This window comes from Rhinopithecus roxellana, chromosome 3, assembly GCF_007565055.1.
Source record: "Rhinopithecus roxellana isolate Shanxi Qingling chromosome 3, ASM756505v1, whole genome shotgun sequence".
In the NCBI taxonomy this organism is placed as follows: domain Eukaryota; kingdom Metazoa; phylum Chordata; class Mammalia; order Primates; family Cercopithecidae; genus Rhinopithecus; species Rhinopithecus roxellana.
The window spans coordinates 168,422,972-168,439,353 of record NC_044551.1 but is presented as its reverse complement, the minus strand read 5'-3'; the positions used below and the strand labels follow the sequence as shown (position 1 = coordinate 168,439,353).

The following is a 16,382-nucleotide window of genomic DNA, read 5'->3' as shown; positions in this document are numbered from 1 at the left end:
CCATCTGGAAATAGGTGGATTTGATAAATAGTCACTAGAAGATCATGTTACCACAAATTCTACACTGTTGTAGCCTCCTGAAGTAATTAAGTTATAACTATTAGAGGAAGAAACAAAACTATGAATTACTTTACAGTCCTTACAACTTGTACTATTTCATGAGAATTTTGTATATTAACACTTTGTAATACCTTTGTAAATAATTAGGAAGCCCACCCTCTCAATGCCCCCCAAAAAGAATGGATGTCATCACTGTAATCATCCTGGATAAAAAAGCACCTGCCACTCCAGGGGAAAGAAGCAACTGGAGTACACAGAATTTCATCATGAACAAGCCTCATTTTGTCTTTCCCTCCTAAGTTTCCAGTTCCACCTAGGCCTTTGATTCAATTCAGAAAGATCATACCAGCAAAAAAGCAGAAAAACTGGCGGAGGTGAAAGTTGATTACTACTTAACGTTGAGTAGAAAATAAGGACTTATTAAGCAATATTCTAAATGATTTTCAGAATTCTAATCCTCTCATTCACTGACTTAAAAATAATGTATCTATTACTTAGGGGCCTGGCAAGGTAAAGGCATCTCCTCTTATCTTTGCCCAAAACTTTTCCTAAAATACTCCATATTATAATATAGTCCATTATAATATATCCATATTATAAATGCATATATTTACTAACTTTCCTTAGGATGAAAAGATGGATTAAATAATCATTAGCTTAGTTTTAACACCCAAAATAATGGTTGCTATGTAAATTCTAAGGTTTTTTTCCATAAAATAATAAAGAAGTTTAGAGGAAGCCAAAAATAATTTAAATGAATCCAAGTTTATTTAAAAGTTACATCTAAAAGAAGAGATGTACAAAGCAACAGCTGTAGACTCATTAATAACATGGAAAAGCTGGTAATTAGAAAATTCATGTAATTGCATTGATATGCTAATCTAAATTTTATGTATAAAGTTAATTTAAAAGTATGTAGAATAAGTATTAATTCTGAAAATAACACTTGCATGCATATGGTAACAATATTTAACTAAAGGTATTATTAAGTAGCAAAGAAATACTATTAATTTATAAAGAAGGTAGTTTTTCTATTCAACTACTAAAGTCCCAATTCTAATAAAACACACCAAAATTAACAAATAATTATGATTCATTTAATGTTTCATCTTTAGGTTCTTCATAATCTTCTTTGGGAAACATCCAGAGATAGGTTAATCTAAATTTAAAAATGACAAAATTGAATTCTTGTTAATATAAAATATCATCATCAGTAGTCACTGAAATTTTTTAGCATTTCTAAGGCTATAAAGCAACAGTTAGAAACTCCCTGTACTTAATTGTTTTGATGACTTTTACTTTCTCCAGCTGAACATAAAAATTTTCTAACACACTCAGTGTTTAACTCATATTTTTCAACTCCAACTCCTGCCAATACCCTTGGTGAATTCAACAGTCCCATTTACAAGAAATGTGTCACAGAAACATTGTATCACAGGCCTTCACCTCCAGGCCACTTACTCACAACCAAGGCCATTGCCTGGACAGTCATCACTGGAACCTGTGCTTTACCTCTAGGTGCTGAAACTTTTCAAATGTTCCTAGACGACATATTTTTATGCTCCTACTTTTTAGACCCCTATACTCTCACTAAGCAAGGTCTCTTCCCTCCTTTGAACTCCCAATCCCGTGATCTCCTGAAAGTTTCATTTGTCTCCCTCCTCAGCCCCACAATAATCTCTCTCATTACTCCTGACTCCAAATAATCCCTGTAATCCCTATAATCCCTGACTCCAAAACCGAAAATTCCTCTTTATCCTCAGCATTGCCTGATACTCTGTACTCAGTCCTCTCCTCTCTCTCTATCTTCACATTAAAGTCTTCATCTACATCTAATGTTAGAACTACATATGACCTTTATGCACTGCAGATATCACACTACCTCCCTTACAACACTTCCAGTAACTTGCTTAGCATTTTTGCCTGGGTACCTCACTATTACCTAAAATTCAACATGCCAAAAGTAAAACTCAGTACCTTCATGAAATGAGTCCTTTCTCCGACTTCCTTATTTCTTGTTCACTCTCAAAACTCAGTATCATCTTATCCCCATACCTGATCATTTGTCTTCTCTCTGCACCCTCTGCAACCCTCATTTAAGTGCATTTTACTTTTCACTTGGATGCTATTACAATCCCCAGATTTCTTTTTCACCTCCTATTTCACCTCCATTCCAAATATTTCCACAAATGACATCATATTCTTTCTAAAATGCAAATCTGATAGCTCCACTGCTTTAAAATGTTCTTTATATTCATAAAGAAACAAGATATTTGCATACCCTTATTATCTTCCTATGAAATACTTATTAATTACAAAAGGAAAAATAGTAACTATGAATGGATAACAACTTAACCAAGAGCTCAAAGTTAACATCACCAATAAGGGATCAGTAAAGATCACATAACTCAAGATGCGATCCTTTGGAAAGTTATGTTACATATACGTTCCAGCCAAAAAATGCATAACATGGATCAAATCATAAGTAGGCATCAGCAAGTCTTGAGAAATAGCCTGAAAAAATGGCCTGTATTCTTCAAAAATATCAATATCAAAAAAGACAAAGAAAGCCTGAAAAACTGCTACAGATTACAGAAGACCAAAGAGATATGACAACTAAACACAATACATGATCCTGAACTGTATATCTAGTACCAAAATTTTTTTTTAAATTCCTATTAAAGACACTATTGGGGGCAACAGGAAAAAAGTGAAATGTAGGTTATAAATTATGTTTCATATTGATGTTCAATTTCCTGAATTTGATAACTGTAGTGTGGTTACACAAAAAGATGCCCCTGCTCTTAGGTTACACACACTGAAGTATTTATACACAGACAGAGAAGAAGAATGAGCAAGCAAATGTGGCAAGATGTTAAAAAACAGCATATCTTAGTAAAGAGTATATTGGAGTGCTTTGTATTAGCCTAATAATCTTTCTGTAGATTTGAAATCATTTAGAATAAAAGATTAAGAAAATGGTCCATTTCTTCATTCCCTACTGAATGAAGTACAAATCCTCTGCCCAAAATTCAAGTTAGACTCTTAGAAATACTATCTCAGTATACTTTTATAACTTTCTTAGGTTACTGTGTCAAACAATCTTTAATCAAAGTGTACATTCCCTACACGTACATTCCCTAAACGTTTTCTTGACTCCATGAATTTGCTCGTGTTAATGTCTAAAATATACTCTCAGTTGGACACAGTGGCTCATGTCTGCAATTCCAACACTTTGGAAAGCTGAGGCAGCAGGATTACTTGAGGCTAGGAGTTCGAGACCAACCTGGGCAACATAGCTAGATCCCCAACTATACAAAATAAAAATTTAACTAGCCAGGCATGGTGGTGCGTACTTGTAGTCCTATCTACTTGCGAGGGAATGCTGAAGTGGGAGGATCACTTGAGCCCAGGAGTTAGAAGCAGTAGTGAGCTATGATCGAGTGACTATACTCCAGGCTGGGTACAGAGTGAAACTGTGTCTCTTTAAAATAAAAAAATTTAAAAAAAGGGTAACTGTGTGTAGATTTCAGTAGATCAGTGGAGGTGACAAAAAAGAAAGTAGTAGTAGACAGCCTGAAGAAAATCAGAGGTACATGACCAGAGGTCAAGGGTAGGATGGAGATTTAAGGGTAATATACCCAGGAAGAGTAGTTGAAGCTATAAAAATCTGTGAGTTATCTCAGAGTGAATATGTAAAGAGAGAATGGGGCCAACAATTACTCCTAGGACAGCATTTGTTATTAGGTGGTAGCAAAGGTAAATATGGTAAGGGAGGCAGGACAAGGGCCATAACACAGCCTGCAGTGCAGGACACTAAGAAATAAAAAGGAGCAGTAGTAAGATAGCATGAAATATGACAATATATTCAAAGGAAAAGAGAACTAAGTGAGGTATAAACAAAAAGAAGAAGATTCTGTCCTCAGAGGATACAATAGAAAAAAAGAAAGAAGAAGAAGGAAAAACATGGAGCATAATAGCATGACGGACATGGGGCCCAAATGAAGTTTTAAAGGTCAGTAAGTATTTTAATGAGCACCTACTATGTGCCAAACATTGGATTTAAGAAAGGAAATAGGCTGGAATTAGCAATAGTTGGTTATACACTAAAGTTTGGAGAAGGGAGAATATAGAAGGGAAGAGAAAAAAACTATACTCTATAATTACTACCTAAATAGATTCTTACCAGAAGATAAGAAGATTCATCTTGTATAATTTGAGCCTGCAAACAACATAAAAAATAAGGAAAATTTAAGTTGGCATCTAGCACTGGTTTTCCCATTAATAAATACATATTATGGAATACAAGTTATAATACATTTTTAAACATAATTATGAGTTTTATAAAGAAGTTCTGTAATCTAGTTTAACACTGTAATGTAAAATAATGAGCTTGTTTGGAAGAGGCTATTTATGGAAAACACAGCATATCATTTTAAGTTGTTAAATAATCCTTACAAGATTACATTTAAGAGAAGGCCTCTTGCTGAGGCAGAAAAGAACCCAACAAGCTCAAAGTTATGCAGTGATCTGAACTAGCACTCAGAAGTATGTCCAGGTTTTGTGCACACTGCTCTGCCTATTCAAACATCCTTTTCGTTTAAGATACCTCTGACTACTTTTCTTTTTCCTATCCACCCCCTACCTCATTCTCCTCCTTTCTGGATAAGAAAAGTGAAACACATTATCACTAATCTGCCATTATTGCAAACAATTCATGCTACCACTGATGCAATATTATATGAACCATAAGTTTCCACTGCTTGCAAAATGGCATTGTTTTCATGATTATCTTATGAAAATATTCTTCATGAAATTAAATATTGCAGTTTTACTGACTATGAAACAGAAGTTGCCATAGAATGACTGTACTAAGAACTCACAGAAACATTCATGATAGCACGTGTAGGAAAGAAAGACGTGTTAAGGAAAGAAAGACGTGTTAAGGAAAGAAATGTATGTCAAGGAAAGAAAATAACTTGTGATTTATCAATTCACATGGCATTATTAGTTACATGAATTTTATCCAACTTAATTTTTTGAAAATCTGAAACTATAAATTATTTTAATAAACACACCAGACTACATCTAATTTTGCTCTGACCATGATATCAACTCAATAGTGATGCAGCTTTAGAGCACGGTTTAATTCATGAGTTGTTTTCCAGGAATGAAATAATGACATCAAGGCCATAACTCAAGGGCAGATTTTGTTAAATGCATTAAGCAGGAGTGTAGCTTTCATGGATAGGAAATGACTTCACCAAGTGACACAATGTAAAATTTTATATTGCAGTTAAAATGTTTTTCTTCATCAATACTGATGAGTTTTGTAATTTCTATTTTTTAATTGCCATTAAGATTCACATTTAACAGAAAAGTATGTTCCCTTTGCTAAGTAAATTCCAGTCATTCCTTCTACATTCCTCCACTCACTCCTATACCTGTGCTCTCTGCACTCACTGCTTCTAGGTACTCTGTACTTCTAAGTATGATGAACAGTGATAATATGCTAGTCTCATTTCTATAGTTCTGTATATTGAATGTGACAATTAAGAAAACTGCTGATCTCATGCAATCCCAGGATAACTAAACTGTTACAGAGGCCACTCTTTTTAACACAATAAAAATTATGTTAACTTACTTTCACTAGATAACCTTTGGCATTTCAGCCTGTGTCTATATTTTTCATTTTCTTCAAGCATTCTTGAAATAACTTTGTATACTCTATTCCATACTAAAACCTTAAAAAGATAAGCACAGTAAAAGAATGCTGAGCAGAAAAGTAGGAATATATTTTCATGGAGGCAACCAGGAATGACTCAACTGTGTTGTATGTCAATTGATATCATCATTAAAGGCTATATCAGCATTTAGAGAACTAAAACCTAAGTGTAATTGTTTACTCACAATCACTGAAATATCTGTTCTCTTCATTGAAATTCCTGGAATTTCCTCCCTGTAGTATTTAAATTAACAGTCCTGGATGAAGTTGCCTTTCAAAGGCAATGACTATAAAGTCCAACCTAATTGATTCTAACACATTCCATTCTGAAAGGCAATTTTAAAAAATTGTGAATTTATATTCTGATGATTAAATCATTGGGCAATGATTTTATTTTTAAATGTATTTTATTCCAGTTAAGAACTAAGTATTTCTCCTAGGACACACCAAAGCAATAGGACTAGAGAATGTAAATATACTGGAAGAGAAAGAACAAGGATTATAGAATCAAAGAAATAGATCTAGGCTCAAATTCTGGCTTTGCCATTTTCCAGTTGCCTGACAATGGGAGAGTATTTTAATCTCATCTAGGAATAACTTCATACACTGGATTATAAGAATTAAGGAAAAAATATTTAATACATATGTAAAGCACCTACTCCAGTATCTGGCACACAGTAATTAAAAGGAAGTATTGGTTATTGCTCTTTTCTCCTCACCTAAAAGGAACTGGTTCTCAGAAGAAACATCTCTTAGTACAGTAGGAAAATTAGATGCTCACTCAAAATACATTTGGTACAAGAGTTATTAACCGCTAATGCTATTTTATACCATACACAGATATCAAACAACTCAAAGCTCAGAAACAACACAATGTTATGTGTCACTATCAACCAATAATTTCTCTAAACTGAATATAAATGATGCTGTGAAGTATAAACATACAGTGCCAATCAAAGATTTGCAGAGCATCTGATCTCGAATATGTTCAAAACACTCAAGTTACCATGACATTTGGACAACTAGAAGCGAGAACAGTTCAGCAGCAGTGGATCATCCTTCTCAGATTGCCTGCTATAAACCTATTACATATTCCTTGTCTTTAAAAAGACCACTATAGATACATTATTCTTTTCTATGAAATCTGTGATTTTCTTCTTATACTATATTATCTGTCACAGTTTATTATCTTCTATGGAACATATATCATGCTTTGAAAAATCCTCCAATGGGGTTACATTTTGATTAAAATGTGTTTTATACCTTCACTGGTATAACACTGGAAGGACAATTCTTTATGGTTAATAAATATTTCCAAACCCAGTTCCATTTCTGCTGAATTACTTCTATTTCTCATTTCAGAAAATTAAATTATTCAAAAGATGGAACTATTTTCACTGTCTTGAATATCTTTACACATTTGTATTTAGAGAGGATGATCTAAAATTCAAATATTGCTCATTCTCCTTCATAGCAATATACCTTTTTCTTTTTCTTCATTATTTTGGAAGCTTCATTCAATGGTATGGGAAAATCAAACTTTTTAGCTGCATCCTTCTGGATTAAACCTAATATTTAAGAAGAAAGTGAAAAGGTCAACATATGTAAGGATTTACTATTTGAAAATAGAGACCATATAAATGTTTCCTGAAGTCTCTTTGAAGATTTTTATACTTGTTGGTGTATTTCTGATCACCAGGTAATACTGGTTTACCAGTTCACTAACAACATGTTGAAAACAACCAAGAAAACTAGACATAATCTGGCAAGTACCTAGCAAATCATCCAGCTAGTTCAGCCTTCCTTTTCTGCTTTGTAAGGCTAATCCCAAAAAGACCAACAACAGAATGAACAAATACCAGATAACACATCTTGCCCCAGTGTGTCTCTACAGTCTCCATTCTTCTCAGTGCAACTCCAGACAGACACTATACTTCCAACTACACAATACTACACAATACCTTGTGGTTCCTCAAATGTATCTAATTCCTAAGACTTTCAGCACACACACACACACACACACATACACCCACACACACACCCACACCTCCCAGGCAAATTTCTACCCGTTCTTCAAGACTCAGCTCACACGTACCTCTTCTCTACAGCCTTCCCTCAAGCACACGCAGCTCAACATGCAGCATGGGCTCCCAGAACACCTTCTTCACAGCACTCAGCCCACCTTTTTATCACGTGTTTCCTCCACTAGGCTCTGACCTCCTGGAGGGCAATGGCCATGTGTGTCTTACTCAACTTTCCACTCACACTACCACACACACAGTAGTATAATAAGGGTTATCCAGAGTGAACGGGCTTCCTGAACACTCACTAAACCATGCTGCCTTCCCAAATGTTAACTGTTAGAAGAAAACCCAAGGGTTTGTTTTTCCAAAGATAAAATTATAAAATAATGAGCATGTGTTCCCCGAAAGTCTTTATATTAGCTCTCGTTTTGTCTAGAATATTCCCTCACCTCAACCCTTCCCCACCTTGTTCCTACCCTACCACTGCTCTATATCTCACTTTCTTCTACTCATTCAATACTTAGCTTTCCAGGGAGCATTCTCTGATCTGACAAAGCACCCTCTGCTCAGGTATCATAGGATTTATCACACTGTTTACTTGAGGAGTGTGTTTTATTCTTCACTGGAGATCCAGTATCCAATTCTATAGATATCGGCTATACAATAAGTATTCCATTTATTGAATAAACTAGAATATGCTCTAAAATGGCATTTCTCAATTTGTGAGAAACATGCCACTGATTTGGAGCAGGTCACAGACATACAGACATAGCACTAAGGAATATTAACTCATGTTGGGAAACTCATTCCCTTTCCAGTTTTTTTCAATCTTCTGATTACATTTGGGAGAAAGTTTAAGTTTGGTACCAGTATGTCATCAAGCCTTCTCTAAGACTTGTTCGTCTCCCTTTGTGACCACAGACAACTCTCAGCAGACAACCTACTTACCTAGAATTTAATAATACTGTTTTGCCTTTATTATATTTATTTCTAATTAATTTCTATTTATAGCAAATGGTACAGGTTTTCCACTGAAGTAATGATTTAAAGTGTTCTAAAAAGAAATTTAATTAAAAGGGAAAATGTACCTATTTAAATAAACATATTAAGTAAACAATAGTACAGATGATATGTAGGTATGGCATAGAAAAATAAGTTTGGGAAACTCTGCTCTCCATATACCCATATCTATCGTTCTCTCTAAATGCCTACACCCTTTGGAATACTATATTTGCATCATTCCCAAATGCTTCTTGTTTGTAAGTCTTACCCAACATAAACCTATACTCCTTGAGAAAGCACAGGAGTCATCAAGTCTACCCATAATTACTTGGGGATCTAAAATACAACAAGTACAGAAGATATGAAAAAGAAAAAAGACATATTTCTTCACTCATATTGTGTATTGTACTGAGACTAGCTCCAGTGTATTTCATGGATTTCGTCCTGACTTATGTTTCAAATCTTTCTCTAGTCCTCTTTCCACCTACTCTGACCCAGTTGTTCTTCCTAATTGCTGCCCATCACTGATCCATACTCAGCGCTTTGTTCACATGTTTTCCCCCACCCAATTCTCCTATCTCAGCCCCACGTGTAAATCTCATGGAGCTTCCACCACCATAAAGCCTTCCCTGATTCTCTCATTCCCCAAATCATTCACCACTTCCAAAGCATTCATTTGTACTTCCACTCATTCATCATCTTCCATTATGTGTAAATTATAAATGTAGCTTTCAAATTCTGTAAGGACAGGGAACTGGCCTGATTTATTAGTCTTATTTGAAATGTTAGAAGAGTTGATTTGCCTACTCCTGAATCTCTAAACTTCAGTACATTTTCCAAACAGATTACAGTTTATCTTTCAGAAGTGCAGCTGTCTCTGATAACTTTACTCCACCCCACCATTCAAAAATCTTCAGTGACTATAAAAATGACAGTCTCCAAGGTATTCCATAATGTGGTCCAAAACTTACTTTTCATTCATTCAATAAACAGTACATGTCCACTGTGTGCTAGACATGCTAATCACCATCTTCCCTTCAAGCCATCTCTGTTCAATGTGCCAGCATATACTGGGCACTTATTCTGTGCCAAACACTGTGCTAGGCACTCTGCATGTATTACTTCATTTAACCTTCACAGCAACCCTTTAAGGTAGGAACCATTACCCCCATTTTACAGATAAGGACACTGAGAATAGTGATTAACTAACTTGGCCAATATTATCCTGCTGATAAATGACAGAACCAAGGATTATGTCTTTCTGACTTCAAAGCCAATGCTCTTGATAACCTCTAATGTCCCACTAGTGATTTCTCTATTCATGTCCCCTGATTTTCTGCATCTATGCCTCTTCTTTCCTTGAACTTGACTATCAAAGCTATTCTCAGCTCACTCTTACAACACTCATATCTACTAGTTTATATTCCCATTATTCATTAATAAGTCCCTTGAGAGCAGACTACTTGTCTGACACATCTGTGTCACTAACACCTGACCTAGTGCCCACAACATGATAAGTTTTAAGTAAATGTTACTGAAAAAATAATTCATTTTTCCCCCATAGAGGGTGACACATTTAATTAATGTCTACTTAATATTAACATTAAGGGCTGGGTGTGGTGGTTCACACCTGTAATCCCAGCACTTTGGGAGGCCAAGGTGGGTGGATCACCTGAGGTCAAGAGTTCAAGACCAGCCTGGCCAACATGGTGGAATCCCGTCTCTACTAAAAATACAAAATTAGCCGGGCATGGTGGCACATGCCTATGGTCCCAGCTACTTGGGAGGCTGAGTCAGGAGAATCACTTGAACCTGGGAGGCAGAGATTGCAGTAAGCTGAGATCACACCACTGCACTTCATCCTGGGAGACAGTGCAAGACACTGTCTCAAAACAAAAACAAACATTAAGTACACCCAAGACTGAGTAAAACCTAAGCACTTAAGCACTTTCTGGCTTGGTTTAAATATAAGTCTACCCCAGGACCCCCTTCCCTTGACTATATCCTTGGCTTCGCAAGTGCAGCAGGGTGGTCACTGACGTTAGTAGCTCCATTATCCATCCAGTTGCCCAGCACAGAGACTTCAGACTCGACCACAATTCTTCCTTCTCTCTTTCAATAAGCTATGTCCATTCTGCCTCCACTGCCAACGCCTTAGTTCAGGCCTTCACTCTTTCCACTGGACTACTGTAACTGCCTCGTAACTGTTCTCTGGCCTCCAATCTCTCCCACCCCCCAATTCCTTTGTGGCAGAGGTAACATGATCAGATCCAGAGGAAGGAGAACTAGGAGGCGGGAGTGGCTGGACTGAGAAGAAGCTCCAAAACACTTCCCAAAGCCAAACTTGCACCAAAAAAAGATCATGGTTACTGTTTGGTGGTCTGCTGCCAGTCAGATCCACTATAGCTTTCTGAATCCCGGCAAAATCATTACATCTGAGAAGCATGCTCAGCAAATCGACGAGATGCACCAAAAACTGCAATGCCTGGAGGCAGCACTGGTCAACAGTAAGGGCCCGATTCTCCACGATGACGACAGACCATACACTGCACAACCAACGCTTCAAAAGTTGCACAAATTGGGCCACAAAGTTTTGCCTCATCCACCATATTCACCTGATCTCTTGCCAACCAACTACCACTGCTTCAGGCATCTGGACAACTTTTTGCAGGGAAAACGCTTCCACAATCAGCAGAACACAGAAAATGCTTCCCAAGTGTTCATCAAATCCCAAAGTGTGGACTTTTATGCTACAAGAATAAACACTTATTTCTTGTTGGCAAAAATGTGTTGATTGTAATGGTTCCTATTTTGATTAATAAAGATGTGTTTGAGCCTAGTTATAATGACTTAAAAGTCAAGGTCCAAAACCACAATTACTTTTGCACCAACCTAATAAATTATCAAAGTAAATTTAGTTCTGAAAGAATAGCAAACAAAGTATTTACATATTTTTCAACTTGAGATTTTTTTTCAGTCTAACCTGCCTCTAAGTCAATCCCCCCTGTACAGCACGGACTAATAAATCTGACCCTATCACTTTTCTTTTTTTTTTTTTTTGAGACAAAGTCTTGCTTGTCACTCAGGCTAGAGTGCAGTGGCACGATCTCGGCTCACTGCAACCTCCGCCTCCTGGGTTCAAGCCATTCTCCTGCCTCAGCCTCCTCAGTAGCTGGGATTACATGTGCGTACCACCACACCTGGCTAATTTTTGATTTTTAGTAGAGATGGGGTTTCACCATGTTGGCCAGGCTGGTCTCAAACTCCTGACCTCGTGATCTGCCCACCTTGGCCTCCCAAAGTATTGGGATTACAGGTGTGAGCCACCGTGCCCGGCTCCTATCACTTTTCTTATTCATAATCTTTTAATGCAGGGCTTCTGGGTAGCTGAAGATAACAGCAAGCAAAAAACCATACCCTCAGCATTACTTTAAGACAAAGGATGCTGAAGCTGCAAAATAACTGTAAGTGAAATGAAAGAAAAACATTAAATTGCTGCTCTATGATCCCATATGCTCCAGACCTACAGGGGCTCTGGCCAGCAGGGAAGAGAAACTAGAAACACTACAAAAATGCCTCAAAAGAGCTGAAGTGACCAATATTAAGATTACATGCATTCTAAATCTGAAAATACTAAAAAAATAACTAGGCAAATCAGAGTACAGACTATAGGGAAGAAATTTAAAGAGACAGACACAACACAGAATGCCAAGCATGCAATATAATGGACAGACTCAGTTTAAAGGGGCAAGCAAGATTTAAAGGAGCAGTCTTCCAATGGCATGGTTTCTGAGGTGAAAAGAACAAAAAGGATGACAAATTAGGTCACAGAGAAAACACCAGTAACATCCATAAAATGAAGGCATCACAAACAATACTCTTGATCACAATAAACCTACCGTTTACTAGCAAAAATTAAAAATAAAACCCTGAGACGCTCTGAAAACTTAAAAATTTTAAATCTATTAAGCAACTCTATGGAAAAGAGTTAAAAATTACAGAATTTCTTTTAAAAATAGTGACAATGAAAACACTACATATGGGAAACTACGGGATATATTTAAAGTAGTGGTTAGAAGAAAATTCATTGCACTAAACACTTAATAACAAGAATAAAAATAAATGAATTAAATGTCCTGCTCACAAAAAAAGTATAAGAAGAACAAAGTAAACCAAAAGAAAGAACAAGAAATAATATTAAAAGCAGAAATTAATGAGGAAGAGATTAGAGAAACAAAATATCTAATTAATAAATCAGAACCTTGATTTTTCTTTTTTAGAGACAGGTTCTCACTCTGTCTCTCCAGGCTCAAGGCCGTATCATAGCTCACTAAACTTGAACTGCCGGCCTTAAGCAATCCTCCTGTCTCAGCCTCCCCAAGTGGTAAACTTAGAGGTGTGAGGCACTGTACCTGGTCAAAATCTTAGTTTAAAAAAAAATTAACAAAACAGACAAAATGTTCGCTAATTTGATCACGAAAAAGGGAGAGTGCACATATATACAGGAAAAGAAATGACAAGAGGGAAATGACCATTAAAACTCAAGAAAATGTTTAAACATCATAAGACACTACTTTGCAGACATCTATGCAAACGAATTTGGAAACCCAGATGAAACAGATAATTCCTTAAGGAAATACAGGTTACTAAAATTGACCTATTAGAGTTAGGAAGCCTACAAAGGTCAATCTCCATAGAAAATATAGAGAAGGTTATTAAGGAATTATCCCACAAAAAGCACTAGGTCCTAATAGTTACAGAAGAATTCTACCTAAGCTTCAAAGACAAGATAATCCCAACATTCTATAAATTATCCAAGAACATAGAAAAGGAAAAATTCCTGATTCCTTTTATGAAGTAAACACAGCTCTGATACCTAAACCCGATAAAGGAGTACAAAGAAAAACTAAAGATCACTATCCCTCCTGAATACTGATGCAAAAATTATAAACAAATAATTAGCAGAGTCCAACACTATATGAGGAAAATAACACACCAAAACCAAGTAGAATTTACTTCAGGAATGCAAGGTTGGTACAATAATCAGAAATCCATTTATATTACATTCCATATTAATAAATAAATCTAAAGAAAAAGAGTATCTCCATAGACCCGAGAAATCCTCTGACAAAAATCAACACCCATTCATGATAAAAAAAAAAAAAATTGAAAAAATAAGTATTGAGGGATACTTTGTAATATTTGAAATATATAATCCTTAGTCAGATAGCCAGTACCTTATTTAATGGGGAAACACTACAGGCATTTCCCCTATGGTCAGGAACAAGGAAGGCTAAGGTGCCCGCTATCTCCAATAGTATTCAACATTGCCCCTGAGGTATAAGCAAATGCAATTAGACAAAATAAATCTATTGCAGGCAAAGAATGGGTGAAAAAGAAACAAAATTATACCTCTTTACAAATAATATATATTGATACCTGGAAAATCATGAGAATCAAGGATAAAACTAATAATAAAAGTGTCCAGTGAGTTAACAAGATCTAAAATTAGCATGCAAAAACCAACAGGCTAAGTGAAAGAAGCCAGTCACAAAAGCCCACATACTCTATGATTCAACATATATGAAATGTCCAAAATGGTTAAATCTATGGAGACAGAAAACAGATTAGTACTTGGTTAGGGCTGAGCTTATGCGTAAAGGAGGGCAAATAGGGAGAATGGTGAGTAATGTTTAATGGATACAGGGGTTCTCTTGGGGTTAAAAATACTCTAAAATAGTGGTGATGGTTACACAACCATGAATATGTCAACTATGCATACAAAATGGGTGAACTGTATGCACTATGAACTATAGTTTAATAAAGTTGTTATTTTATAAGTACAGGTGATGGAAATGTTCTATATCTTGATTATGGTGGCAGTTACTAGGGTGTGTATAAATCTGGCAAACCTCTTCAAAACATATGTAAATTAATCCTCAGTAAAGTTGATTTAGAAAAACCAAGAGAGGGCTGGGCGTGGTGTCTCATGCCTGTAATCCCAACACTTTGGGAGGCTGAGGCCGGTGGATCACCTGAGGTCAAGAGTTTGAGACCAGCCTGGTCAACATGGTGAAACCCCATCCCTAGTAAAAACAGAAAAAAAATTAGCTGGGCGCAGTGGCAGGTGCCTGCAATCCCAGCTACTTGGGAGGCTGAGGCAGAAGAACCACTTGAACCAGGAGAGCGGAGGTTGCAGTGAGCCAAGATCATGTCATTGCACTCTAGCCTGGGCCACAGGGCAAGACTGTCTCAAAAACAAGGAAAAAGAAAAACCAAGACAGGCCTGGCCCAGTGGCTCATGCATGTAATCCCAGGGCTGGGAGGCTGAGGCAGGTGGATCACTTGGGCCCAGGAGTTCAAGACCAGCCTGGGCAACATAGGGAGACGCCCATGTCTACAAAAGATAAAAAAGTAGCTGGGCATGGGGGTGCCCACCTGTGGTCCCAGCTACCTGGGAGGCTGAGGTCCAGGCCTCAGTGAGCCTGTGATTGGACCACCACACTCCACTCTGAGTGACACAGCAAGAACCCGTCTCAAAAAAAATAAATTGGCTTCCTATACACAATAAGCATTTAGAGGGCATTACGTAAAAAGAAACCCCATTTACAACAGCAAAGAAGGTTAAGTATTTAGGAATAAATTGATCAAGCCATATGCAAAACCTATGGGAGGCTAATTTTTGAATTTAAGACATTTCCTGATTTAAACGTAAAGCTCATGCTGTTTTTAGTCAGGATGACGCAACAGCATCCAAAAGTCAGTCCTCCACGTGAGGCGGGTTCACGAAGTCAACCAATCTCACTCAGCCAGAATCGCAACACGCAGGACAAAAGCCTCCGTGAGGGGGCCGTAAAGGCTCCATTCAACAACCTCTCCTCTTATGTCAGGTGCCCGTCCCGGCTACCGCTGGGCTTCCACTTTGCCCCCGCCTGCTGGCAACACGGCTTGACAGGAAAGCCGCCCCCAACCTCCCACGTGCCGCAAGATGGCGCCCAGCAGGTGAGCCCGCCCTGCCGCGCCCCTTCCCGCCCCGCCGCACCAGGTCGCACAGTGCCACCTGCAAGCGCCGGCGGTCTGGTGCCGCTTCGCACGCTCGATGTCCGCAGCTGGGAGGAGGCAGGGGCCGCGGCCTCCACACCAAGGGTCATGGCGACCCTGGGCCGGGAACCAGAGGGCAACTCACTGCCACCCTGGACTCCCGCCACCGCCGGTGCTTCCCTCTGCTTCTCCTGGCGACAGCCAGGCCTGGACCCCTGACCCCAAAGGCCTTGAGCTCCCCGGCCGCCCAGCTGCAGGACGCCACCACACTGATGCGAGCCGAAGCGCGTCACATAGACGAAGCGCGCCGACTCCTGCTCCCGACCCCGGCCTGCCGCCGCCATCACAGCCTCAGTCAACGGCTGCCCGGCCCTCAGCAAACATGACGCTCCAGGCGCCCGACGGCCCACTGTGCAGGCGAGGAGTGCGGGGAGGGGTTAGGGCCAGACCACCCTGCCGGGATTGTGGGGAGGGAGTCAGGGCCGGACCACTGCGTGAGGATGCGGGAGGCGGTTAGGACCAGACCACCC

The 16,382-nt window shown here is 38.2% G+C and overlaps 2 protein-coding genes across 2 annotated transcripts in view; both read right to left on the bottom strand.

Annotated features, from left to right (window-relative positions):
* Positions 1-16,382, bottom strand: part of NSG2 (neuronal vesicle trafficking associated 2) — a 139,142-nt gene that overhangs the window by 104,625 nt on the left and 18,135 nt on the right. The window lies entirely within an intron of this gene.
* C3H5orf47 (chromosome 3 C5orf47 homolog) lies at positions 816-16,211 on the bottom strand. The gene is made up of 5 exons (XM_010373345.2): positions 15,872-16,211; positions 7,268-7,353; positions 5,705-5,804; positions 4,247-4,282; positions 816-1,219 (listed from the first exon to the last, which is right to left on the bottom strand). The coding sequence occupies exons 1-4, from the start codon at positions 16,194-16,196 to the stop codon at positions 4,263-4,265; spliced, it is 531 nt and encodes a 176-aa protein (XP_010371647.2). The 5' UTR covers positions 16,197-16,211; the 3' UTR covers positions 816-1,219; positions 4,247-4,262.

Excerpts from the sequence above, each read along its gene's own strand:
- C3H5orf47 (XM_010373345.2), bottom strand. The coding sequence starts at position 16,196 with ATGGCGGCGGCAGGCCGGGGTCGGGAGCAGGAGTCGGCGCGCTTCGTC. Across the intron at positions 7,354-15,871 it reads CAGACCGCCGGCGCTTGCAG|GTTTAATCCAGAAGGATGCA; the intron begins GTGGCACTGTGC and ends CTTAAATATTAG. Across the intron at positions 5,805-7,267 it reads TAATGAAGAAAAAGAAAAAG|GTTTTAGTATGGAATAGAGT; the intron begins GTATATTGCTAT and ends TATCTTTTTAAG.